General features: G+C 43.1%; 1 protein-coding gene and 1 long non-coding RNA gene across 5 annotated transcripts in view; both read right to left on the bottom strand.

The window, feature by feature from the left end:
* Positions 1 to 27,042, bottom strand: part of FREM2 (FRAS1 related extracellular matrix protein 2) — a 341,111-nt gene that overhangs the window by 142,421 nt on the left and 171,648 nt on the right. For 3 of the 4 annotated variants that reach the window (XM_021065218.1, XM_021065215.1, XM_021065217.1), the window contains 3 exons: positions 18,441 to 18,540; positions 15,745 to 15,902; positions 8,914 to 15,206 (listed from right to left, as the gene is read on the bottom strand). In XM_021065218.1, coding sequence (XP_020920877.1) covers positions 8,914 to 14,092 — 5,179 coding nt within the window. In that variant the 5' untranslated portion in view covers positions 14,093 to 15,206; positions 15,745 to 15,902; positions 18,441 to 18,540. The remainder of the gene's footprint in view (positions 1 to 8,913; positions 15,207 to 15,744; positions 15,903 to 18,440; positions 18,541 to 27,042) is intronic. The other variant, XM_021065216.1, reaches the window with a different exon arrangement.
* On the bottom strand, positions 1,099 to 7,121 carry LOC110255749. The gene is made up of 2 exons (XR_002336502.1): positions 5,784 to 7,121; positions 1,099 to 5,188 (listed from the first exon to the last, which is right to left on the bottom strand). It is a non-coding gene; the product is annotated as an uncharacterized LOC110255749 (long non-coding RNA).

Below are 27,042 nucleotides of genomic sequence, written 5' to 3'. Positions count from 1 at the left end.
AAGACAACATCCTCTGGTCATGTGGGGAAGACTTTTCTCCAATGTTCTCTCTCCTTTATCAATGCTATAAGAAAATGTAAAGGCTCTACCATAAGAAAAAAAAAAAAAAAAAAAAAACCCACAAAAACCCACTCAATCTCTGTATCAATGTTTTTTAAACAAAGACAATGGTTACTTGGGAGACAGTATCACTGAACTCAATCACTACTTCAAGATTGATTTTTAAGAACTTTTCTTTTTTAGGATGCACCTAAAGATTATCATACGAAGTGAAATAAGGCAGAAAGACAAAGGCAAATACCATATGATATCACTAATATGTGGAATCTAAAATATGGCACAAACAGAAGAGAAACAGACTCACTGACATAGAGAACAGACTTGGGGTAGCCAAGATGGAGGCGAAAGAAGGTGGGATGGACGGAGAGTCTCAGGTTAGCAGATGCAAACTCTCGCATTTAGGATGGATAAGAAATGAGGTGCTACTATACAGCATAGGGAACTAGAATCCAATCTCCTGGGATAGACCATGATGGAAAAAGAATCTTTTAAAAAAGCATGTATAGGAGTTCCCACTATGGTACAGTGGAAACGAATCTGACTAGGAACCACGAGGTTGTGGGTTCAGTCCCTGGCCTTGCTCAGTGGGTTAAGGATCCGGCGATGCTGTGGGCTATGCTGTAGGTTGCAGATGTGGCTCGGATCCTGCCTTGCTGTGGCTGAGGTGTAGGCCAGCAACTACAGCTTTGATTAGGCCGCTAGCCTGGGAACCTCCATATGCCGCTGGTGCGGCCCTAAAAAAGACAAAAGACAAAAAAAAAAAAAAAAAAAGCATGTATGAGTGTGTATATATATATATGTATGACTGAGTCACTTTGCTGTACAGCAGAAATTGGTACAACATTGTAAATCGATTATTCTTTAATTAAAAATAACAAAACAAAAAAAGAACTTTTCTTTTTTAAAGTAATGAGAACATGAATTCAATATGACATTCATGTGTCAAATTTTTCCTCCAGGTTAGGCCTGAGCTATTGGTTAGATGAAACTAAAGCCCTTTTCATAATTCTGTTACTAATGCATGGTTCAAAACGGATGGTTTTTTAAAATCTCAAGTAAGACTTTAATCATAACACTTACAGATTAGGTATCTCTCCAAATAATAAACACATTATAAACATATATATAAAAATAAGCCATACTTCTTACAGCACAGAAGTATTAGGAAGGTAAAAACTTAGTAGCCAAAATGTTATCCTCTTTAAGTAAACTTCTAATAATTAGCTAGATTTTCTTTCCATTGTTAAACATGTATCAAATTTATTTTAGTTTATGTACACAATCATTTCATTTTTTTTTTTTTAAATTCGAAATTCATTGACACTCTTGGTAACCACAAACTCGTTAGCTTAGGGGAAGTTTCCATAAGTGATTTATAAATTATCTCCCTGCCGAGACCAGCTCATCAGGATGGGGCTGAAGAATGGGTGCTCTGGAACTTAAGGAAAAAACCAACACAAAACAAAATGCCAACACAAAACAAAACACAGAGACAGTAAAGGTGGGAACCGGGGGACTCAAGGTCTCTGAAACCAAGATCCCCGCCTCAAGAAACTACACTGCTTTTCTATTACTCTTTTGATGAGAACACGTGAGGAGGGGCTATGGGTGGATGATCAAGCAAGAAGATTGGAAAAACATGTCTCTTGACAGATGCTCAAGCAAGAAGATTGGAAAAACATGTCTCACGACATCTCCCCCTTTTTGTTTTTGCAGGAGGGCAAAAATAGACCTTGCAACTTCTTTTCTTCATTACTTCTTAAATCGCTCACTTTGTGCATCTATAGACAGAACACGAGTCCAAGTTTGGTCTCATGTGGAACTCCTCGGGCTTCAGCCGTGCTTAGACTGACCAGTTTCCAGGGGTGGCCAGAGCAGGGCTCAGTGCTCTCTGACGATGGCAAAGGGAGTCTCTGGAACTCAACCATGAGGGGATTCTCGAGGTGCTGCACAGCCTCCCAGGTGTCCATGTCAGCCGTGGATGCAGACTTCTTGACTATGATGTGGTAGCAGAGGATGGTTCCACGGGGTAATAACTGTAAACTCTGTAGCAGCTGGGGTTCTATGCGACCCTTAAGTTACAAATGTTAATGGATAGCCACATCAAAGAATGTATCAAAGCCCATATTCTCAATCCCCATCCCCGAGTTGGAGACTCTAACTGTGGGAAAAGGGGCGACGACCGCTCTAACTTCTTCCTGCTGAAAAGGGGCGTAGTTAGGGAAAGCAGTTAGGTCTCCACTCATGGGATGGTCAAGTGGGCCTTGATACATTGCTTTGGACACCCCTTCTATCAACATTTGAACACTGATAGCTCTTAATCAAGATGTAATGAAGCAAGAAATACCATTAATTATACAGGGTCTGAATAAAAGGATCAAGATCACAATGAATACGGCGAAAGAAACATTTTCACCAGGAGGAGGAGGTCAGCTGGTTCCACAAGGCAGCTCCAAAAGTTGGAGCTGGATAGGACAGCTCATGAATCTACTGTTGAAAATCCAGCAGGGAATGAGACACATTCTATGAACATCAGGAATACAACATTTAGATTTTGTAATAGTAAGGTCTTAGTCAAGGAAATGCAGAAACCTTGATGAGGCTCCATTGGCATATATTCCTCCCCTCTCTTTTTTTATTTATTTATTTTTTTATTTTTGGGGGCATTCTATTAACCATGGTCTGTGAAATAACAGATTGTGAGCTGAAAGGAACTAATATATTGTTCAGATTAACCTGATAATTTCCATGAGCTTATGCATCAATCACCAGGTTTTAATACTAATAAAAGGAAAGCTTTGTATTTGACTGACATACACTATCATTTTGCTCATAATTAACATACTACACAAAAATAAAATGTGAGGGATTGCCGAGTAGTTATGTTGTGAGCCACATGGGAAGTCCTCCATTGCCATGTGAATTGAGGCTTTAACCTCTTACAAAATGTCTTTCTAAAAGATGAGTTGGACTCTGGAACAATCAGAAAGGCATTGAGAAAAGAAAATGGATTCCCAGTCACAACTCAAAGGTTGTGTAAAAATTTTGTAACCGGCTTGCCAGAAACATGAATGTGGCAGATTCATGAGGGAGGGGCCCGGGATTGGAAGGGAGGACTAAAAAGTGGCTCCTAAGTGGTGATAAGGACAGGGGCCATTATGGAAATGTCCCGTCAGTCTTGATCCTGGGCCTGAGGGGTCCACCACAGAGACCTTCGTCTTCAGGGGCAGTCCCTCTTCCAGTGATCTCCCCAACATATGGGGCACAGCTGAGTCTAAGGACATTCCCATTTAAAGGATCCCTCTTTTCCATAGAGGAAACAGGCTCCGGGCATAGGTCTCTGCCCTAGTCCTCTCACCTTGGAAGCTCCCAGGTTGACTCCCTCTAGTCCTGTAACTAGAGCCTCAGCCTTTTCTCTTCTTGTTCTCCTTTCATTCTTCCTGGCCCCGATTATAACATATTTGAGTTGCTACTCTGAGGAGGTGCTCCAGGTCCTGATCAGGGCCAAAAGCCAATTTTTGGAGCTTTCTCCATATATCCGGCAGCGATTGAGCTATGAATTTATCCTTAAGAATTATTTGGCTCTCCATTGTTTCTGGGTTCCTTGGTATATGTTTTCTCAATGCCTTTCTGAGTCTAAGAAAGTTGATGGACTCTCTTGTTCCCCTAGTAAACCTCCGATAGTTTTTAACGGGCTTTACTCGTGAGGCTTTTAATCCCTCTACTATACAAGTAACAAAATGATTTCTATGCCAGTTGTGGTTCTCTCCCTCATCAACAAACCGAATGGGATCACCCATAGAAACCACCTGACACCCTGTGGGGAATCTTGTTCTATCTCTTCTAATTTGCCTCTGGCATTTATAGCATCATTCCCTTCATTGGCCCCAGCTTTGATTTGAGCAGTTTCGAAGACATTGTATTTTTTTCTTTTTTAATTTAAAAAAATTTTTTTTCTTGTTGGCCTGATTGGCTAGAGACTGTCCAAGAGAGTAATTCATTAACAGAACACAGAAGTTGATGGCTCATACAGACAGGAATCGGCTTCCCCTTAGGGGACCAATCCCCTACAGTTCCATAGGAACCATTAAGCAGTATGACCCCCTCCATAGTCCTGCATATATTCCAATGAATTTGATTTTTCATTCTCTTGAAGGTACATAAAGTCCTTTCAGGCATCCCCATATCAACTGGTTTCACCTGACCTTAAGCGAAACTCCAGCCTGTCATTATTTGGAGTAAGAGGCTTTCTTCAAATTAGCCATTGCTTGGACTAACATTGAGGCCTTAAAGGATGCCGTCCCCACTCCCTGACAGGCTTTAATATATTCAGCAATGTTAGCTTTTCCTTTTAAAAATCCTATGGCCTTTTTGCAATCAGTATTTGCATTTTCATATGCTAACAATTGAAAAATAGTATCAGACACCTCAGAGTTAGTAATTTGTCATTTTAATGCCTCTTGTAAACGAGCTAGAAATTCGGTATAAGGTTCGTTAGGGCTTTGTAGGATCTTTTGAAAAGAAGTATTTATTAGACCCTTAGATTCAATTTTATCCCATGCCATTAAGCAACACTGCCTAATCTGTTCAATAGCTAAATCATTCATTCTCATTTGATCTTGGGGATTACTCCAAGGACCAGTCCCTAACAATTGTTCCATTGTAATTCGAAGATTTCGAGCCTGATTACGATGAGCAGTAATTTGGGCATGATCTTGCCACCAAGACTTAAATTGTAAATATTCACTAGGTGATACCACACCACGGGTTAAGTTATGCCAATCAGCAGCAATCATACGATTTCCTTCAGCTGCTCCCTGCATGATTCCCTTTGTAAAGGGAGAATTAACACCACACTTTTGAACGGCCTGTTTTAATTCTTTAAGAATTTTAAAAGGAAAGGGCTCATGAATGAACTCAAACTCCATCAGGGTTGGCGGGATCAATGCCTGGAGCTGCTGTCTCCCCGACAGTTACTGGAACGGCTAAATGTATGGCGTCCAAATCGCCTTCCCTTCGAGTCTGTAATATCCCCTGTTGAAGGGATGATAGATGGTGTTCATGGACAGCGCTCATTTTCTTTGCAACCCTAGAAGTAGAGGCTTGACGAGTCCTCGTCACCTCACTCCTAATAGGAGGCAATTGAGGAATATCAGAATCAAAAATTGGAGCCGAAGGCTCAGGAGCCAAATATTCTCTATGATAATTTTGTTCAGGGACTGTATATTTAGGTTCCTCCAACAAAGGTGTAAACTCCCCTTCTTCTTCCTCCTTTAAGTCCTCCGTCGTCTGTAGAGGGTCTAAAACTGATTTAATTAAGCTCCAAGTAAGTACTCCAAATAGACCCAGGAATTGGAATGCCCTCATCATGCAATATCCTAAGTTCCATTCCTATGCTTTCCCATATCCTTAAATCTAATGTTTCTAATGTAAGAAACCAGTCACAATGTTTCTCAATAGTCTGGAAAAGTTCCAAAAGCTTACTTTCACTTATTTTTGCACCCCCTTTTTTAAGGAGTTGTCCTAACAAACAAATGTAAGGACTATAGTTTCCTGCAATTACCTTATTTCCCCCTTTACGCCGTAAATACCTGAAAAAAGGAACGTATCCACAGGATTTCTTTAGCATGGCCACGCAAAATTCCTCCCTTCTTCTCAGGGCCCCACATCACTTACAATGAATAAAAATTCCCGCTGTAGTCGCGGTCCCTTGTTCTGCGTACCTGCCTATTTGTCCGCCCCACGTTGGGCGCCACTTGCCGAGACCAGCTCAGCAGGATGAGGCTGAAGAACAGGTGCTCTGGAACTTAAGGAAAAAACCAACACAAAACAAAATGCCAACACAAAACAAAACACAGAGACAGTAAAGGTGAGAACTGGAGGACTCAAGGTCTCTGAAACCGAGATCCCCGCCCCAAGAAACCACACTGCTTTTATATTACTTTTGATGAGATCACGTGAGGAGGGGCTATGGGTGGATGATCAAGCAAGAAGATTGGAAAAACATGTCTCTTGACAGATGATCAAGCAAGAAGATTGGAAAAACATGTCTGCGACATCGCCCACCAGATATTATTATGTATTTCTTGTACAGAAAAAAAAAAAATCCAGGTACTTGAGACAAGTGATTTAGATCTGAGGTGGAGGGAGCAGGAAGGGATACTTTGATGTAAAAGCAAAGTTTGATATTAACTAAATAATTTCCCCAATCTGTCTAATTCTACCTTGTTAATTTTTCATAATAATGAAATTTAATAAGTTTTAGAAATGTGTTTTTTTTTTTTTTTCTCCTAGGGACCATTCAGTCATTCTATCTGACAATAATCTCCCTTTGCCATATGTGCTAAGTTGACTTAGTGCATTGAAAATCCATCGAAATACAGTTTAGTTTATCTCTTTGTGACAAAACAAAAACAAAGATAGCATAGTTACTTTAGACATTGCTTTTATCTTTCTTCTACTGCAAGAGCAGCCACTGTAGCTCTGTAATGGAGCTTTTTCATTTTGACTCACTTATCTAATTTCCATAAATAACTCCTACGAACCAAACTCCAGCCTCGACTTGTTGAAATGAATCCTGTGTGATTAAATATTAACAATTTTCTTAGTCAATATTTGGATTCTTATTGGAACGTGATGATTCCTCTTAAAATGTAACTTAAAATGTATCTTTACTTTTTAGGAGAAACTTAACAACCACTCTGTCTTTACAACTGATTGTAAAAAATAATCATGGTGACTCTAAGCCAGTGAGACCTACAGAGAATGAAATAGCATAATTTTATGGCTCCCATTTAGGAAATAATATCCCAATACTCTGAGTTATTGGATTTGGTCCACAGAATTAAATAATTTGCCTACTTTCATCTAAAAAATTATCTTAAAAAAATCTTTAAAACCAGTTCTTTTTTTCTGGTCAGAGGAATAGTTTGAGGTAACATTTGCTTTCTTAATTTCTTTTTCTTTCTTTCTCAATTTCTTTCTCAATTTCTTTCTTTCCTTCAGTATAAACCCTTTTTATTTTATGTTTAAAAAATTTTACTATAGTTGATTTACGATGTTCTGTCAATTTCGGCTGTACAGCAAAGTGACCTGGTTACACACATACGTTCATTCTTTTTCTCCCATTCTCCTCCATCATGTTCCATCACAAGTGACTGGATATAGTTTCCTGTGCTCGACAGCAGGGCCTCATTGCTTATCCACTAGGGTAACGTTTTCGATCCTCTAACATATTCCTTTCAGCCTCTCCCCTGTCCATGACAAGAAACCAGCCTATGATTGCAGGCATCTCTCTCCTTAGAAAGCCTTCACACAAGAGTTTCCTGCGGGTCTGGCATGACACTTGGCACTCTGAGGTTTTCCTGTCCCTTCAGGCCCTAGGATCTATTCAGGCTTTCAGCCAAGAATCAGGAGGCTGAGGTGTGGGGCTACTTGCCAGCTTCTCAAACAGAGAAGCCGTTTACTTTGACACGACGCTGTATGACATCCCTGTTTAGTGAAGCCGTTGTTATCGAAGAGCACGACACTGTTTCGGGAAAAGAACACCCCCCCTGGGATGCCCTGGGCTTTAACTCCATCTCTCTCCACAGAGCCCCCACAGGATAGATCTGGTTTCCATGCTGACAAGGTGAGATTTTCATGAAAGCAACCCAAAGCTGTTTGTAATGAAAGTCACACATTCTAGAAAACAGAGCTCTAACTCCCAAGCCAGCACATTGAATGGGCTTCTCCCTTTAGTCACTGAGTAACTCTGCACAGGTCACCTGCCCTTCCTGTCTCAGACTATGTCCCCACGGAAAGAAAATCGAAGCTAAACAAATGCCTTAGCCTCAAGCATGCAGATGCCTGAGGTAGGGGTGTATGTTATTGGGTTTGCAACTGGGCAGAGGGAGGTCTGAAATGACAAAATAATAATTTCCTCTTTCTGCTACTTAGGTTTGGACTGTCTTCTTCTACATCCTTAAAAATATTTCTTTTCTTGTGTGGATCATAGTAACATGCCCTCTACACATAATTATTCTAAATCTAGACAGCTGTTTACCTATTATGTCTTTGGACAGGTGTTAGGCTAAGTCATGAACGCTTCTAAAAATAGAAAATCTATAAAGTCAATATATATAAATGCATCTTTTTACTTTAGTTATGAAGTTACATAAAGTTCAGAAAGCACCTCTTTCTTTAAGATGCTAGCTAACATGCTTCATTTACTGTCTGCAGCGTACAAATCAGGCTGCTCAGAGGACAGGTGTGGGAAAGAGCAGAGCTGGAAAGCCCACTTCAGATTCTCTTCATCAAAGTTGAGCTCCTTCTTTGGCAGCTTATCTCGTATTTTCAGAACATGATACTCCTTGTCATGAAGGTCCCTGCAATGGGATCTCCAGCAAGAAGGGAGCTGTTCCCCTGCAAAAGAGACTCTGTGTTTTCACCTCCCCTTTATTTCCTTTTCCTTCCCTTTCCTTGAACTCGAATTTAATGCCCTATGTACAAAGTTCTCAGTGACAGCCACATCTCAAGACATAAGACGTGGAATACCTTTGATGATAAAGAAAGAAAAGTGAGAAGTTCCCACTGTGGCTCAGCAGGTTAAGAACTTGACAAGTATCCATGAGGATGCCAGTTCGATCCCTGCCCTCATTCAGTGGGTTAAGGATCCAGCACTGCCATCAGCTATAGACCATGGAGGTTGCAGACATGGCTTGGATCTGGTGTTGCTGTGGCTGTGGCTGGTGGCATAGGCTGGCAGCCGCAGCTCCGATTCGATCCCCGACCTGGGAACTTCCATATACCACAGGTGAGTCCCTAAAAAATAACTTTAAAAAAGAAGAAAGAAAAAGAAAAAGTGAACCATACCTTGTGTAAACTGAGTGACGCTGTGGTTGCCTTCACCCAGGTTGAGGAGATATCCATGTCGAGGAGCTTCTGTCACAATAAACCTAAGAGAAAACTGTGGGCTGTCTCTATCCTCCACTTTCAACACTTTGCTTGTGATCATGAACCCCAAGTGGCCGGTAGCCAGAGAGCGAAGCGTAGAGGCCCCTTTGTTCACTGCGATTTGGGGGACACTATTGTCAACAGCTAAGATCTGGATCTTCATCACTTGGGGTCTCCTTGTTTCAAATACTGTATCAGGAAAAACATAGAACTCCGTATGGGAACCATCGGTCACTGTGAAGGAGAAGCTGTCTTCACGTGTTTCAGTGCCATCATGTCTGTAGCTGATTAAGTTTTCATTCAAGTCTTGTTTGGTGAAAATCATGGTAGGTCTGGTGTTGTTGAATAGGAGTTGACCATGAATGGGCACCTGGGTGAGAGTGAATTTCAGGAGTTTGTCTGGGGTATCTCTGTCTTCCACAGTGAGTTCGAAGGGGGTGATCAGCTTGTTCTCACCTTCGCTGACAACCAGGTGCTGGATGGTGACCACTGGCTTTTTGTTGTCCACATCGCTGATGGAGATACGAAATGTCCGGAAGACGGGGTTCCGTCCGTCAGTGACTTGGAACTCAAAGCTGTCCATCTTCACCTCATCATCTGCTGTGTGGATGTAGGAGATTTTGTTGCCCGCCAGCTGGAGCTGAGTGAAAGACATGATGGACACTCCAGGCTGGTCTGAGCATTCTAAGTGACCTCTCATGGGCGCCCTGGTGATGGTAAAAACTAAGTTTTCATCAGGACTGTTCAAGTCACTCGTGCTTAGTAAGTCTGTGGTGAGGGTGACCTTACCACCTTCCTTCAAGGACACGCCCTTGCTTATCACATCAGGGAAGACAATGTCCAGGCTCCCAACGGACACATAAAAGTAGCGATCTATGAGGGCGTTTATTCCATCAGTCACATCAAATTTAATTAGATCCCGAATACCTTCTTGCCCAAAATGGATGTACCGAATTAAGTTTCTATCCAGTTCATCCTGGGTAAAATTCATGCCCAGTGTGATATTTTCAAAGACACCTGAAGATTTTTGTATCTGTAATAAGCCATGTCTTGGCCCATAGCGAATAACATAAACCAGGGATTTGTCTTCAGAATCTAAATCAGTTGCCATTAAAATTTTGTTATTGATCACTTTGGTTTCCCCAATTTCTATTTCCAGTCCATTATTGATGGCCATTCTGGGGGTCTCATCATCCACCGGGATAACCATAATGAGGACCACCTTCTCCACAGAGTGCTTTCCATCTGTTAGTCTAATCACAAAACTGTCTTCCTGGGTCTCAGAGTCGTCGTGCTCATAAATAATGCTGGAACTCTCTATGATCTGGTCCAAGGTGAAGCTTTCGACCAAAATCGTGCCATTTATCAGCTGGCGCATGATGTGACCGTGGGTAGGAAATTTGGTAATAGTGAAAGTTAAGTCATCCGGGGGAATGTCAGCATCGGCAGCATTGAGGATGGGCGTATCGATCACCAGACTCATGCCTTCCATCACTATAAATTCTCTCATAAATATTTCTGGCTGCTCATCATTGGTAGGAATGATCACAATGGGGAAAAAATGTCTCTCTGAAAAGTTAATGCCATCAGAACAACGAAATATGAATCTGTCTTCCACTGGTTCTACTCCTTTATGGACACTCTGGACATAGTTTATATGGCCCTGCCTGAGATCTTTCAGAGTGAAAGCACTTATGGCAATTCCTGCTCTTGATTTTTCAGAGCCTGGGGATGGAGAGATGTTCTCAAGGTAACCCGAGGTGGGCTGAATAACGATGGTGCACAAGATGTCATCGTTGAGAGAATCCGTATCTTCAACACTTATGTGCATTGAGGTTATAACACTTTTATCACCTTCCATTACTATAAACCGTTCACCCACAGAAACCTCTGGGGCCTGGTTGTCAACGGGGAGGATGGTCACCCACACGGTAACTCCTCGGATGGCATTACCACCGATTCTCCATTCTTGAGACATGTCCGACAGACTCAGGTTAAAAGAGTCCTCTTTGGGCAATAAGCCCATCTCACCACTGGTGTGGGCATAGACAACAGAGCCCTCCAAGATGTCCCTTTGGGTAAACTGCTCGGCTGGAACTCCGTTGACCAGGATTTCTCCATATAAGGGTGGATCTTCCAAGAGGAACGTCAGCATCAAATCATCGGTGTCCTCATCGGTCCCCTTGATAACGTTGGCAGTGATTTCAGTAGCCCCATTTTCTAAAACATCTAGATAGGACCCCAGAGTGCCGTCAGGAAGGCTCAGCATGGGCACCTCATCATCCACTGGCCGGACACTCACCCTGAGAGTGATGGGCACCACGTGGTGTCTGTCGCTGACCTCCAAGGAGCAGCTATCAGTCAGAGTCTCAGCCCCATTATGGATGTAAGAAATCCGACCCTGTTTTATGTCCTCCAAGTGGAAAATCTCACCCACACGCAGGATCTGCCCAGACACCTTCACGTGGCCGTGTCTGGGTGCCTGTGTGAGTGTGAAAGTGATGTGGGCTACGTCAGTGTCTACGTCCTTCACGCTCAGTTCCGTCTCACTCAGGATGTGGTGGCCCTTCTCCTGAATCGTGAAGCCAGTGTTGAGGATCTCAGGTGGCTGGTTATCCACTGGCTGCAAGTACAGGGTGAAGGTGCCTGGAGCCACATTCCCAGCTTGGTCCTCCACCTGGAATTGGAACTGGGCCACTCGGGCAGCCACTCCCAGTTCTTGATCTGGAGGCCTGTAAGCAATTTTATGGTGGTTGACCTGGGCCTGTGTAAAATGGGCCACCACCACTGAAGGGTTGTCAGTCAGGACCAAGGTGCCCAGGGGAGCTGGTGAGTGGTTTTCATCTGTGTCCATCGGGGGCTGGGTCACAGTGTAACGCAGTTCTCGGTCGTCTGTGTCCAGGTCAGTGTAGCGCAGCCACTTCTTCCTCAGTGGAGTGAGCTGGGATTCCTGTACCACCATCCGAAGGGGACAGCCGCTGCCCACCTCTGGAGGGAGGCGATCCACGGGGTGAATGCGTATCACAAACCTCTGCGGCCCAGACTGGTTAGGGGGGTCATGATTATCCTGGACTCGAAACGTGAACTGTTCCATCACGGGCCCAGGACTGTGGGGCCCCGAGTGCCTGTAGAACAGCCTCCCCTCCGTTATGTCTCGCTGCCGCCACTCTGTCACCATTTTCTCATAGAATGTTCCCTGGTTCCTCCAAGGACCCCTGATAAGCCCCTCCTCCTCCTGGGGAGGATGGGTTTGGCGGAGAAGCAGATGCCCTGAAGTTGAGGAGGGTGGCTCGAGCACAAAGAGCAAGAGAGCATCATCCGAGTCCATGTCAGTTGCACTTAGAGCTTGGGGCAGGATGGGCACAGTTTCACCCTCTGCCAGTGTCAGCCCTGTGTTGGCATTGAGGACTGGTGGCTGATCATCCACAGGCACTAAGGTGATAGGGAACAGGAACTGCACCTGGTGCCTGCGCCCTCCATCCACCATTCGAAGCACAAGGTTGTCACTTAGGGAGCCATCTTTGTCATCGTGATGGTAGACCACCTGGCCGGCTGCTAGCTCAGCTACTGTAAAGGTCTTAGGGGCAGAGTTGCCACTGGAGGCACCCGGGAGGACAAGGTGACCGTGTCGGAGCCCAGCCACCACCTCCAGCTGTACTGCCTCTAGGTCATCCTCATCGCTGATGACCAAGTTGTCAGGTCCACTGCCTGCAGGGCCGGTGAGGGGCCGAGACTGGCCCTCATAGAGAATGAGACCAGTGTTCCGAGTGACCACTGGAGCCAGTGTGTTCATGGGCTTCACCACTACCATGAAGGCAAAAGGATCTGAGGCTGCTCCTTCTGGGTCCACCACCTCCAGCTCCAGTTCAAAGAGACGCTCCCGGTCCGAATCCTCAAAGGGGGGCTGGTAGGCAATCTTCAGAAGGTGCAGATCCCTCTGAGTGAAGGAGGAGAGGGGCAGGCTACGATCATCAGTACTCACCAGGTAGCCCTGGCCAGGCTGGAACGGAGAGGTGAGATTGAAGATCAACAGGTCAGGAGGCGATTCAGCATCCTCAGCTGCCAGCATGTCTGGGGTCAGGGCGGTCAGTACAAACTGGTCCACCTCCATCATCATCATGGCCACAAAACTGGGCTTGGGCGCGGTGTTCTCAGTCCCTCCTCGGATTCTCACGAGTACTTGGAAGTGCTCGCGTTTCAAAGCAGGGCTGCCCACGGGAGACGCTCGTGAGCGCAGCTCCACCACCATGGGCACCCAATCCCTGTTTGGAGAACGACTGGGGGCTGTGTGGCGGTAGCGCACGCCAAGCTCCTGGAAAGCTCTGCAATCCATCAGCAGAGGTTCCTGGGTGCCCCGGTCGCTGGCATGTCCCGGGACCTGCGGGTAGTGAAGGAGTTCCCCGTAGCGAGGCAGCGCGCCCAAGCCGGAGAGGATGCCCACCCGACACTCCTCAGTCTGGGGCTGGTAGGCGAATTCCAGGGACCGCGCGTCCAGGGCATTGCTGGTTCCCAGCAGTTCCTCCACGACCAGGGGCAAGTTCCGAGTCACAATCTCCAGCTGGGTGAAGACCACCTCCACCTCCAGTACCAAGGGTAGCACTGCCGCCCCTCCCGGTGCATCGTAGCGCAGCTGCAGCCGGACTCGATCTCTAGATGGGCTGCGCGCCCCCAGGTGCGAGTAGCGCACCTCTCCAGCGCCAAAGTCGCATGGGAAGCGCTTGGGACTCAGGCGGCCAGGCCTCTGGGCCAGCGCATCGTTGTCGAGCACGGTCACTGAGCAGCGGTCCCCCGGCTGCACCTGCAGCACCAGGTCCTGCAACGGATCCAGCCAGACCTCACGGCCGAAAGGCACCCGGAGCCCACGGTTCGCCAGGACTACGGCCTCTTTGGCGGGGACCCCTGCTACCCCCGCAAGATTCGGGGACAGCAACGCCCGACCGGGGGCAGCGGGCTGTGCCCGGACGCTGCTTACCGGTGACAGGAGAAGCAGCAGCAGCAGCACCAGCCCGGGCGGCGGAGGAAGCATTGGTTGAAAGTTGGTGGGGTTGGCTGCATGGCGCCCGCAGGCGGTGATCCCGGGGGTCGGAGCTGCGTGCATGGTCCGTGTGTTAGGGCTCCGACAGGTCAGCCTGAGCGCAGTCAGTCCGGGGCAGGGAGCAAGAGAGCCCTCCGGAAAGTGCCAGGAACTCCGCCCGCCGCCCGCAGGGTCCTGCTGGAGCAGGGGCTGGACCAGAAGGATGGGAAAGTGGCTCCGCGCGGTCCGGGCTGGAGCAGCCGCGGAGACTAAAGCGTCCCGACCCGCCCAGCGCGGTTCGCGGCTGGGTTGCGCGGAGAACTGAGTCCCTCCAACCACTCCTTCCCAGGTCCCGGGACCCTGGGCTTTGAGGGAAATCCCTCCCCTCGCACCCCCTTACTCCAGTCCTCCCAGGAGGCCAATCGTCGGTCCCGGGTGGAGGCCCGGAGTCGAGGGTTGGGTAGCGACCTCTGCCAATCAGCTCCGGGGCCGAGGCGGGGAAACCGCGCGGAGGGGAGGAGATGGAAGGCGCTACAGGTTGTCCTGGAAGTAGGCAACTGGCTCGACTCTGGGCTGCTAGGGTTGGGGCTCCAGCAGCGGAGCCGGAACGCGCCTTCCGCCTGCATTCACTTTTTTCAGCTGCCTGTGAACCAGGAATACCCCCACTCTAGTTCCCAATCCCCCCACTTCCATGGGATCCCGCGCAGGGGGTGCTTATTTCTCTCTGAAACTTGCAGACGCAGGAGGAAAGTTAGAAAGCAACGTCGCCAAAGTTTGAATCAAAACCCCAAGCAGTTTAGGGAGAAACTCTGGAGCGTACTTGCCTAAGAAGGAAAACTGGAATTAAAAAGCAATCTAGGGGAGGTTGCGCTCCCTACTCCACAGCCCCCCATCCCCGACTGCTGCTGTGGGCTCGTGCATTACAATGAGTATGGTCCCCGGATTGGTCAGGTTTTAACAAGCGCCTCCTTTGCAACCAAATCTCAGAGTAAAAGGTAAAAGGAGCATTTGGAATGTGTGAGAAATGTAGTCTGATCAGAACTGGGAGAGTCGCACCAAAGGATATGTTCGAGGAATGCAGCCCAGGCTCTTCCAAAGCCGCCGCTGCTTGGGTAGCTGTCATGAGAGACGTTCCTCTTCTCGCCGTAATTGGACCAAGTACACACTAAACCCGCTTGTCAGCATTACACTTCTTGGTCTGCCAAGAGAACGGATAAATATCCAGAGGGCGAACTCAAATGGGTTTGATCCCTTCAGCCAGCCGGTTTTGAAGTCAGATTCGAGCTCTGCCTGCCCCCTTGCGTTTGTCCGGTTTCAGAAGAGTGTAGATTCCCTTTCAGAAAGTTTTTTAACTGCTCCCCTCCCAACCCGCTCCCCCCACCAAAAAAAAAAAAAAAACAAAAAACAAAAAACAAAAAAACAAAAAAAAAACCCCACAAAAAACAAAAAGACAAAAACATCCTCACAAATAAAACTCTATCATTTTCAGATTAGTTCTTTTCCTGAGTCTTGCTTTCCTTAAGCAAAATGTTTCATTTGGGGTCATGTTCTTTATGACCCTGATAATTAATTGGAATATAAAATTGAAATAATGATCATCCTCCCTTTTCCTGATTAAAAGTATGTTAGATTTGGGGGAAAAAAGGAGTGCTATGCCCTTTTACAATTCAGTCCAAACTGAGGACATAAGATGCATAAGCAGGCACATATCAGAGAAAAGCATTTATCCCTTTAACCTTTTTTGGTCTTTGGCCTGAGATCCTCCAGTTCAGGGTTTTGATTGCTGCCTGAAGCATTGAGAGCTATTTTCCAGGCCACAGCACAAGCTCTGTATGTAAGTATTGCTGAGAGATGTCAGAGTCCACTCTAGGAAGGCCACTGGGCAGCATCTGTCCTTGGGAGAGGACAGAGAGGGAGAAAGAGAGAGAGAGATTAATTCAAGAGAGCCATTTATCCAAACAAATAACATTTAGTTAATTGAATATTACTTCAGCTTAATCTACATTTTTTGTACTTTCAGGGAACTTTGAACTCCTGCTTACAATTGATACACTAAAACGAATATCCAGAAGCATAGAAGAGATGTGAACAATCTTTTAAACATTTGAGAAAATCCCCATCCAGCTCATCATCAATTTCCAGTCTGCTTTGGCACTGTTACTTTGTAACTTAGTAGGGTTATTTATTATTGCATACAGAATTCAAGTTGTAGTGACAAGGAAAAATTCTGTTATATCCTGTTCACAAATAAAACAAACGGAAAGATGTCAAGAGAGACAGGACATCAATTTCAGAACATGGCTCTTTAAATATTGTATTTCAAATTCTGGTTATGTGTTTTGATTGAAAAATGTCAGCTGGAACCCAAGGGGTCTTTAATTCAGGTATTGAGACCCTGGTATGTTCTGACCCCTGATGCTTCTCAGTGGCTCCAGGGGTTTCCTTTCTTCTTTTTAAAGTCCAACTCTATTTGACTTGCAAGCAGTGATAAGATCAGCATTTGAGGTATGGCAGCATGCCTGAAGGGCAGAGTTTGATATTTTGTTTCTTGGTAAGAAGAGGAGAGCTCTGCATTTATTTTCAAGTAGCCTAGGGAAATTAATTCAGGACAATCTTTTTTGACTTCTGAATTTCGTCTGCCTTAATTGAAGAGATGGAATGATTCTTAGAAAGTATTATTATTTTTTGGTAAAGTTCTTAGTTATGCTTTTTAAATTACATAGAAGGTAATAATACTGTCATTTGCTTAAATATATTTTGCACATAAAATAGTGAAATATTAAATTCTCATCTAAAAGCAAATTATTGATGGTAATGATCTCTCATTAGGATAAATACCTCAGTGTTAAAATATTGTTATACTTAAATTAGCAAGGAAATATTGCTAATATATGTTTTATATCATAAGACATAAAATAAGTTGACACATTTGTAATTTTTTAAATCTGAGCTTAATTCTTCAGTTCTTACTTTCTTAAGCTTTTTAACCCTTGTATAGATTCTGGGAAAAATATCCTTTATAATAAAATCTTAAATTTGATTACTCTATGAAAAACACTCCAAAATGTCTTCTCAAATCAACTTAAAGCTAAATTTATTGGTTGTTAAAATTCAAGCTATTTCTGAACTAAGGTTATGCACCAGAGAACTTGTTTCCTAAAATTAAAATAAAAAAATTTTTTTTTGGCTGCACCCATGGCATGCAGAAGTTCCCAGGTCAGGGATCAAACCTGAGCCAGAGCAGTGACCCAGGCTGCTGCAGTGACAATAGCAGATCCTTAACCCACTGAGCCACAGGGAACTCCACACCTGGTTATATTTTGACTGTTACAGTATCATTTTAGAGTCTTTTTCACTTCTCTTATTCCTCTACTGGCTCAAAAGACTCCAATAGAAGAGACTGCCTCATAGATGCCTTAAAAATACTTACAGATGAGTGACTGAAGCTTTATGTCTAACATCTGCAATAGTTGTCAATAGAATTTTATTCTTTGATAGCTTTAAAACCATGGCTTCCTATAAATCCAAACTTAACTTATTTCAGAGCAGTGCTGCAGGAGTAAACAGCCTTGCACTGATTGACCAAGAGCTGGGTTCCAGCCTCAGCTCTGACATCCACTATGTGACTTGCAGCAATTCCCTTTGTTTTGCAATTACAGCCCTCTCAATTATCAATCAAGGAACTCAGTCTTTGTGGACGAATTCCTCTTTGGTAATTCTTCAGGTTTTGGTGCCATAAGACAAGATTCATGAATGATGTCATTTTGCTTCCTTATGTTCTGTGCTCAGAAGCAATAGTTCTCATTCTTGACAGAAAGACTGACTGAAAAAAAATGTGTCACTACTATTAGGTCAGAAAACTTAGAAGTCATAGTTGATGCCCTTTGCCAATGAATAAATGAATAAATGAATTTTAGATGAAATGAAACGTTTGAATTCATTGACATGGGCAGCTTACATGCTGTATGCATCAAGTAACTATATTTTTTAATCGAATAAATCAAAATTAAAATATAGTGACAGAAAATTAAGTTAAATTAAGTGGTAATGAACCCAATTAGTATCCAGGAGGTTGTGGGTTTGATCCTTGGCCTCACTCAATGAGTTAAAGATCCAGTGTTGCCACAAGCTGTGGTGCAGGTCGCAGACTTGGCTTGGATCCTGCGTTGCTGTGGCTGTGGTAGAGGCCAGATGCTATATCTCTGATTCAACCCCTAGCCTGGGAACTTTGATATGCCATGGGAGCAGCCCTAAAAAGACCAAAAAAAAAAAAAATATGAAGATAGGTAAATTTCCAACGTATCTATGATAATACACTTTGTGTTATAAATACCCATAAATACCCTATGTTCAGATGGGAGTGTCCTATGTGGAAAAGAAGATTGGACGAGAAGCCAGAAAATCTTGTTTTGAAGCTAGTTTTCCCTCTTACTTGCTTGGAGCTCTGGACAACTCACTGTCTCCATCTCTAAAAATGTGATTGGAGAAGAAATGAGGAAGGTGAAAATGTTGCCTTGACTTTCCTCATGAAGCTATTGGAAAGATGAAATAACAAAATGTATACACATATATACATACACATATACACTTATATATGCAAAGCTGAAATAAAGAAAAATGTTTATTATTTTCAAATACCTTCTTATATCTAGAAATATATAGGTGTAAAGAGAAAGATAAATAAATAGATCAATACAGATATATTCCAAATTTTTTTCTAGGTAAAGATGACAAACTCTTCGTTTCTCTTTGGTTCTCCTCCTCTCATTTTCTGAACTTATTTCTTAGTATCTTTTTAGTAAAAGTGAGACGTTTGATTGTGATTAGAATAAATAGTATTTCCTAGTAATATCTATTAATCGTTCTATTAGTTTTCCTCTCTTGCTTGGATTTCCAATCTTTCTAGTTACTTCATCTTTAGTTAAAATCTTGCTTAAGTTTTCCTATTTTGTAGAAAACACCCTCCCTCAGCAGTAATACCCCCTCAAACTATGCACACATCACACTTCCTGAATCTTTTAAATCATCCTTAGCTACTATTTTAACTTTCACACCAAACAGGTTTCTAAACATCCTACAGGGTGACGCACACCCTAGAAGTTATCTTGACCATGACTCCCCGCATCCTCTGCAGTGATTAAGCTGGAGAAAATCCATCTCCACATGCCATTCACAACTGTCCTCTCTTCCCACTCCTGTGTCATACTCCTAATTCAGTTCACTATTTTTATTCTTTTAACTTTCTTCAAATCCCAGCCCCCCTACTGTAGTATCTGCCATTCTATGGCTTGCTCCAGAAAAACACAAAAGTTCATCCTCTGACCACAGTGTTTTGCTAAAATCTCTTCTGGCTTCCCACTGCCTGTCAACTAAAACACACTCTCTTCATCTTTATATTTCATGCTAAACTACCCATTGTTTGGGGCGAACGTGTTGTCTTCCTTCTAGATTTTTGCTCATCTCACCTTTTTAACCTTCACATTTTAGACACCTTGTCCCTTCTACCTGCCATATTCTCCCTATCTGCCCGTGGGGGTCAATCGGAAATTTAAGAACTGCTAAAACCTTATAGACCATTTACTGTAACTTCCTCATTTCATCGGAGAGGAGACTGAAGCTGGAGAAGAAGGAACATCCTAGCTCCAACTGCAAAGCTCCAACTGCTCCTCTCTTCAACTCCAATTCAGCCTTTAAGGATGATGTCAAATATCCCTGTCCCTGGAATCTTTGTTCTCAACTCAACTCAGTACAAGCTGGGCATCCTTGACTTTCTTTCACCATCCTCTTCCCCTGCCTCCCTGCCTTTGCTCATGTTTCTCCCTTACTATATACTGTGGCGTTGTCATTGAGTTCTCGTGTCCATTGCTATTTTGAAAGCATCTTAAGCTCGCAGCCCAAATCTTGCTCATCCTTTACCCCATCAAGACATTCATATATACTCATTATGTGAAATTAGATCACAGTTTATTCTCTCCCCAGCAATCTCACTTGAAACAACTCAAATAGATTTCACAACCGCTTTGGGAGGTAGCCAGCTGTATTATTCAGTTTCCTTAGTAGCAAGCAAGAGTAGTTGACTGGCTGAATTAAGCAAAGAAGAAATGAAAAGATATTGGACTGCTCTCCTAATTTCTGGGAAGGCAATAGCAGAAGCCTCAGAAAAGTGAACATGAACCAAAAAGCCTAGGCAACCAGAAGCAAGGTCCTGCTTGGCATGGCCTGGTGGGATGGCACTGCAGCCATCGCTGAACAATGGACCCTGTGGGGGACACCTCCACCACAGCTGACACTGGATTTGAGACAGCGGCGGCACTGTAAACACTGCCTCTGCCGCTCTTGAATGTCACTGTAGCCACTGACCAAATGAGTTCTCTCTCTGTTGCTGTAAATTCAATCATCCAGGCAGGACCGGATTATTACAGCTTAAGTCATGGGCTGGCATCCTAGCTGCTGAGGGCAGAGCACAGGGGAAGTGTGAGTCTGGCCTTTTTGGCCTCCTGGTATTGAGTGGCTCTGCTTCCCACTAAGATTCACACTGTGGGAATTTCTCACTTCGAAGAAAGAAGTTCACTTTCCAGGAAGCCAAACACAACCACTGCACATCTTAGCAGGTTAAGTATCAGTATTACCATTTAATATTTGAGACAACTGAGACATAGCAGGGTTTAGAGGGGCTTTTTTAAAGTTTATGCAATTAATGACAAAATTGAAATTAAATTTGATGAATTGAAGAATGAAGTATGATTCAGGTCATCTGACTACTACTAATATGTTCTTGCTTTTACAGTCTGAAAATCTTTTATGGGAGTTCCCTTGTGGTGCAGCAGGTTAAGGATCTGGCATTGTCACTGCAAGGCTGGGGCTGCTGCTGTGGCATGGGTTCAATCCTTGGCCTGGGAACTTCCACATACCAAGTTCGGCAATAAGTAAATACATAAATAAACTTTTATGTACCTTTGGCAAAACCTTCCTACACTTCTCTCTTTTTTTTTTTTTTTTTTTTTTGGCTTTTATTTTAGGGTTGCACCAGAGGCATATGGAGGTTCCCAGGCTAGGGGTCCAATCAGAGCTACAGCTGCCAGCCTGCACCACAGCCATAGCAATGACAGATCCAAACAGCATCTGCGACCTACACCACAGCTCATGGCAACGCTGGATCCTCTATCAGTGAGCGAGGCCAGGGATTGAACCTGCATCCTCATGGATACTAGTCAGATTCATTTCCGACGAGCCATGACAGGAACTCCCTTCTTATAGTTTTCTTATTCAGGGAAAGGGTTACTGAGCATTGCAGAGAGGGGAAAGTGGTTCATGATAGCATTATCTTCTGCCAGGCTTTCCTAATGGGGATAACTGGATGTACACACTTGGAGACCTACTAAATCCACACAGTTGTGAAAATCCTTCTTGTTGAGGAGAGCGATTGATGCACGAGGGACAGGAGTGAAGCCAGGCCAGAGTGAGGGGCCAGAGCTAAGCCAGCAAGAAGAACTCAAGTGTGGTCCCAGATTCAGCATAAAGGCCTTAACTTGGCAACCTTTAAAATACGTTCTTCAACGCTTGCCTGTGTCCCGTTAAAATCTTTTTGTAAACCAATAAGCCTGGAGCATGAATAGCTGTGGATTTTCTACCTGTAAGTTTTCAAACAAAATTCAGAATGAAGCGGAATTTAAACACAGTATAAAGAGAGCCCACCACTCAGCTGAACCCAGAAGAACTAAACAAAGAACAAATAAGGGAAAAAACTCTCACCGGGATTTAAATTTTTAAAAATTTATGGGATGACTTCTGAAATTTATGGGTTACTTACAGCAATCTTATTTTTTGATTCTAATGAAGAGGCCACCATTGGAGTGTTCACGCTGGCCCACGTCTATACTATCTATGTAGGTTTTTACAAAAGCGCCTCTGAAACAGGGCGCTTTCTCTGATCTACTGCTTATATGAATTAAGTTTTGTAAGACAGGGTGATCTAAGGGATAAACTTAAATACATTTTAAAAATTGATCTAATCTTAATATGAGAAGAAGCGTGTATACACTTCTGGGGCAGGGGAACTCTTATTTTAATAGTTTCAAAACAGGAGTTCCCGTCGTGGCTCAGTGGTTAACGAATCTGACTAGGAACCATGAAGTTGTGGGTTCAATCCCTGGCCTCGCTCAGTGGGGGTTAAGGATCCCCCGTTGCCGTGAGCTGTGGTGTAGGTCAAAGACGCGGCTCGCAATCTGACTTTGCTGTGGCAGTGGTGTAGGCCAGCGGCTATAGCTCCATTGAGACCCCTAGCCTGGGAACCTCCATATGCAGCAGGTGCGGCCCTAAAAAGCAAAAAAAGAAAAATAGTTTCAAAACAGAGGTATAAGGTCTTAACAGAAAAATCGTTACAGATTTTTTTATTTTTTTAAGACCACACCCATGCCATATGGAGGTGCCCAGGCTAGGGGTCAAACTGGAGCTGCAGCTGCCAGCCTACGCTACAGCCACAGCAATGCCTGATTCGAGCCATGTCTGTGACCTACACCGCAGCTCCCTGCAATCCCAGATCCTTCAACCCACTGAGGAGGGCCAGGGGAATGGAATCTGCATCCTCACAGATACCAGTTGGGTTCGTTACTGCTGAGCCACAATGGGAACTTCCCCATTACAGACTTATTTTCAGAAATTATTATTTAAGGTGATTAAGTATTTGAGAAAGATTTCATTGGTAGGTCACTTAAACACTTCCAAAAATATTCTTTCCTTTTTTATTTATGAATCAATCACTGGATCTCATTTTCTGGCAATTTTCTATCTCTGACTTAAAAAGATGCCAGCCTTGAGCTTCTAGAATCTCAAGAAGAGTTTCCAATTTGCTCTGTCCAGGCTCAGCCCTGTTATCTTTTGGCAGGTCCCCCAGATTCCATTCCCCACCCCCTGCCTTCCTGTTGAGACTTCAGTGTTGAACTTTCACCATCTAGGAGAGATGGCCATTTAGCTGCAGCTAGAAGTCCTCCAATGACAGAAAGCTTGCTAGCTTTTCCAAGTGATGTTCCGGTTTATCACGGAAAAGCTGTAATTATTAGCAAGTCCATCCTTGCATGAAGCTGAGTACTGCCTCCTTGTGATTTCCATCTATGCTCTCCTCTGACGTGAGGCGGACTCTGTGCACACCTTCTTCCACATGACGGCTCTCCAGGTATTTGAGGTCATATCCCCACCATGTTATCTTTCCTCCAGATTTACTCAACAGCCTTTTTTTTTGGCGACACATTTTCCCAGACCCCTTGCCATTTTGCTGGCTCTGTTTATCTGGGTCTCTTTTAAAAGGTGGCACCAAGACTAAAGCACAATAGCCTTTTTGGGAATTGCATGACTGATAAGTGACTGAGCCGGGCTTTGAACCCAGGTAATATAGATCTGGTGAGTAGGTTCTTCTATCACAATCTTGTCTGCCCACTCAGTGCCTCTGTTATTTGTGGTTCAAGGGTGTTTCAAAGTAGAATAAGAGACATCATCCTGTGAAGAATAGTTTGAAACAGCAGATGGAAATTAAATGGAAAGCTCCCCAGGTCCATTTTGATGGCTTAAATTCTCAGAGAAAAAAACAAAGGAACAGCAACAGAAATAAAAAAGGAAAAGAAAAAAAAAAAATAGGAAGGCTAAATTACAGAGAATGTTTACACTATGATCACACTTTTCAGAAAGGAATTAGTTTAGTGTTAGTGATCATTTTGAAATGTATAGAAATACTGAATCACTATGTTGGAGGTCAATTATATTTCAAAACCAATCAACAAACAAACTCATAGAAAAGAGATCAGATTTGTGGATACCAGAGGTAGCGGGAGGAGGGTAATTGGATGAAGACTTTCAGAAGGTACATACTTTTAGTTATAAGATATATAGGAGGAGTTCCCATTATGGCTCAGAGGAAATGAATCTGACTAGTATCCATGAGGAGGAAGGTTTGATCCCTGGCCTCGCTCAGTGGGTTAAGGATCTGGTGTTGCCGTGAGCTATGGTGCAGGCCAGCAGCTACAGCTCCCATTCGACGCCCAGCCTGGGAACTTCCATATGCCACAGGAGTGGCCCTAAAAAGACACACACACACACACACACACACACACACACACACACACACACACAGAAGATAAATAGGGACCACAGATTTAATGTACAATATGATAAATAGGATTAATATTGTTGTACATTATATATGAAAGTTGTTAAGAGAGTGAGTCCTAAGAGTTCTCATCACAAGGAAATAAGTTTTTTTTCCTATTTCTTTAATATTTTATCTACGCAGGGTGAATATTCACTAACTTATTGTGGTAATCATTTCATGATGTAAGTCAAACCATCATGCTGTACACCTTGAACTTATACAGTGCTGTAAATCAATTATATCTCAATAAAACTGAAAGAAAAAATCTAATACACTTAAAAACAATCTAATACATCTAATTTAACTGAAACAAATATTCCTTATTGTTAGTTTATCCTCTTGTAAATAGTAATCCTGTTCTTTTTCTACTATTGTAGGAATATTCAGGTTTCTTACCTTCCTTGTTTTACATCTTAAGAGAGCTTACTAGAATAGCAACTGGAATAAAAAAGTGAAGTCCACAAAAATAGTTTATGAATTTCCTTAAAGAGTTTTCAAATTCATATTGATGAATTTGAACTTAATGCACCTGTTGTTTTCCATAAATTACCTGTGATGCTTATCATTGACACTGACTTCTTGGAAGGAAAAATAGGTTTTTACTCTCAATTATTTTGTCTGACGTTTTTCTGACTTAGTCCATCATAATCAGTATATGCATTGGTAAATAAGTAACTCTACCTTCCATGCTTATTATTTGTGATTTTTGAGCTTAGAGATGGTGATTAAAATCTGTCTACCTTTAAAAATTTAACCATCAAGTTGGATAAACCAGATAGAAATAATCAGAAGGAAATTCAGGGGAAATTCGAAGGGAATTAAGAGTAATATATGATTAAGTAATGAATGTTGCAAAGTACAAACTCTAATTATTTAGGAGAAAAAGGACTTGAAGTAGAAAATATGAAAGTTTAATGAAGGATGTAGGTTTGAGGTGGAAACTGGTGGATGGATTTGGACAGCCAAATAAAGAGAAAGTCTAATAAGGTCAGTGGTATGTTTCAAACTGCACCTTGGTAGTAGATAGTGATGGTGAAAATAGGTTATTTAGTGATAAAAATATTGACGAATAGGCTGTGGTCATTCAGGTTAGAAAGGCACTTAATAGTAAGACTTGAAAACTAAACTAGCACTAGTTATTGGGGATTTTGAAAGTGCTCAATAATTAAAGGAATATCTTAAGAAGATTAATCTCGCAGGCAGCTAGCTTCCTATACCATCAATGGGATGACTGAGGTGGAATGCGTAGGGTCACTGCAGAAACAAAGAGCAAAAGCAAAGGCTAGAACGTTCAGAAGTAAAAACACATCCATAAGCAAGCAACTTGAAGAAATAATTGTTGAATGCTTACTACACGTGAAGAACTACGCTAAGAATGCACAAAAGTATAGAGAATGAAGAAGAGAGAAGAATGAGAGGCAGCTTTATGGTTTCTCACTAGAAGAGTGGAAAATTACTTTTGCAAGGAGCAGGAGTGGAAGCGTTAGATCTGTAACAGGCAGGAAGACTTAATGGACCCCCCAGACTGGAACTCAACACAACCTAAGTAAGAGAATTTTGCCCTAAGTTTTTTCCAAAAGAGCAGACGGTAACACACGTGGACGTGTGCCCACTCACAACTACCACACCATCATCAAAGGAAGCAAGGCTCTAATTATCTACATGAGGCTGTTGGGTGTCTTTGATCTAGTCCTGCTATAAAACTGTTATGCTCAAAGGGATTCATAATGGGCTTTGGTGACAGAGGCCTGTTGTAATGTCTCAGACTCCAGTGAGCATTCTTCTTCCAGCTCTGTGCACTATTATTTTAGATTTGGAAATAATATAATTACAATATTTAAAAATACGTAAGTTGCCACTTACATTCTAGAAGTTGTCTTCTTCTTTTAATTATGTAGCCAAACTAATATTTTTTGGCACCCTCATCCCTACTCTTCCTAATGCCTCAAGATCCCTGCATGTTGCTATCTGCCTGCCTGTGTATTTGTGTACAGTTTTCCAGGGTGGGTAGGATGGTTTTTGTTAAAATATGCAGTTAAGCTAGAGGAGTCTTAACTCAGAAGAATACATATTTATATCTTTGTGTTGTACCTACAAGCATATTCCTTTCATAGGCCTGCTGATATGGGTATATGATATTGCAGAAGACTGTCTGTTTCCTCTTAGGCCACGAAGAAATATCTGACTCTTAACTGCTTACTTACTGCCTTTGTACCTCAGAGTAGGTAACTTAAAATACTCATAATATGGTTATATTTTCAGAGAGGCTACTGTGTGTGCTTCAAAATAATACTTTAGGTGCTGATCCTGCTGTGCTGGCCCCTGACTGCAGGGGAGCTACTAAAGAAATGATAGAAACACATGCATGTCTAAGATAGAAACATATAGATAATAGAAATAGGGAATCTTATAAAACCTTCCTTCTTTTGAGATAGTATTACTATGATGTCATCTGGGAGTTGATGTAACTGAAAGTCCTGGGGTATTACAGCTATTAATATCAACATACTTCACAGTGTCCTGGATAATATTAGGGGAAAACCAGGCTATTAAAAGACCTAATTAATGCCTCCGGAGGCAAGTAGATTCTAAATATGGTTTCTTTGGGGGAATATGTATCGTGTCCCCAATGCTAGTGATGTGAGTAAAGGAAAACAGCTACTGGAATGCCAGAATTCATTCGACTCCTCCCAGAGGAGATGCCTTTCCCAACATCACTGAAACGACATACTAGATTTTAATACTATTAGAAAAATACTAATAGTTTTATGAGAAGAGGTGGCTCTGATTTATATAAGTTCTTTAAAAAGTAGCAATTGGAGTTCCCGTCATGGCTTAGCGGTTAACAAACCAGACTGGCATCCATGAGGAAATGGGTTCCATCCCTGGCCTC

The sequence above is a fragment of the Sus scrofa genome, chromosome 11 (genome assembly GCF_000003025.6).
Source record: "Sus scrofa isolate TJ Tabasco breed Duroc chromosome 11, Sscrofa11.1, whole genome shotgun sequence".
Taxonomy (NCBI): domain Eukaryota; kingdom Metazoa; phylum Chordata; class Mammalia; order Artiodactyla; family Suidae; genus Sus; species Sus scrofa.
The sequence above is the reverse complement of the archived record's forward strand: the minus strand, read 5'-3'. Positions and strand labels throughout refer to the sequence as shown.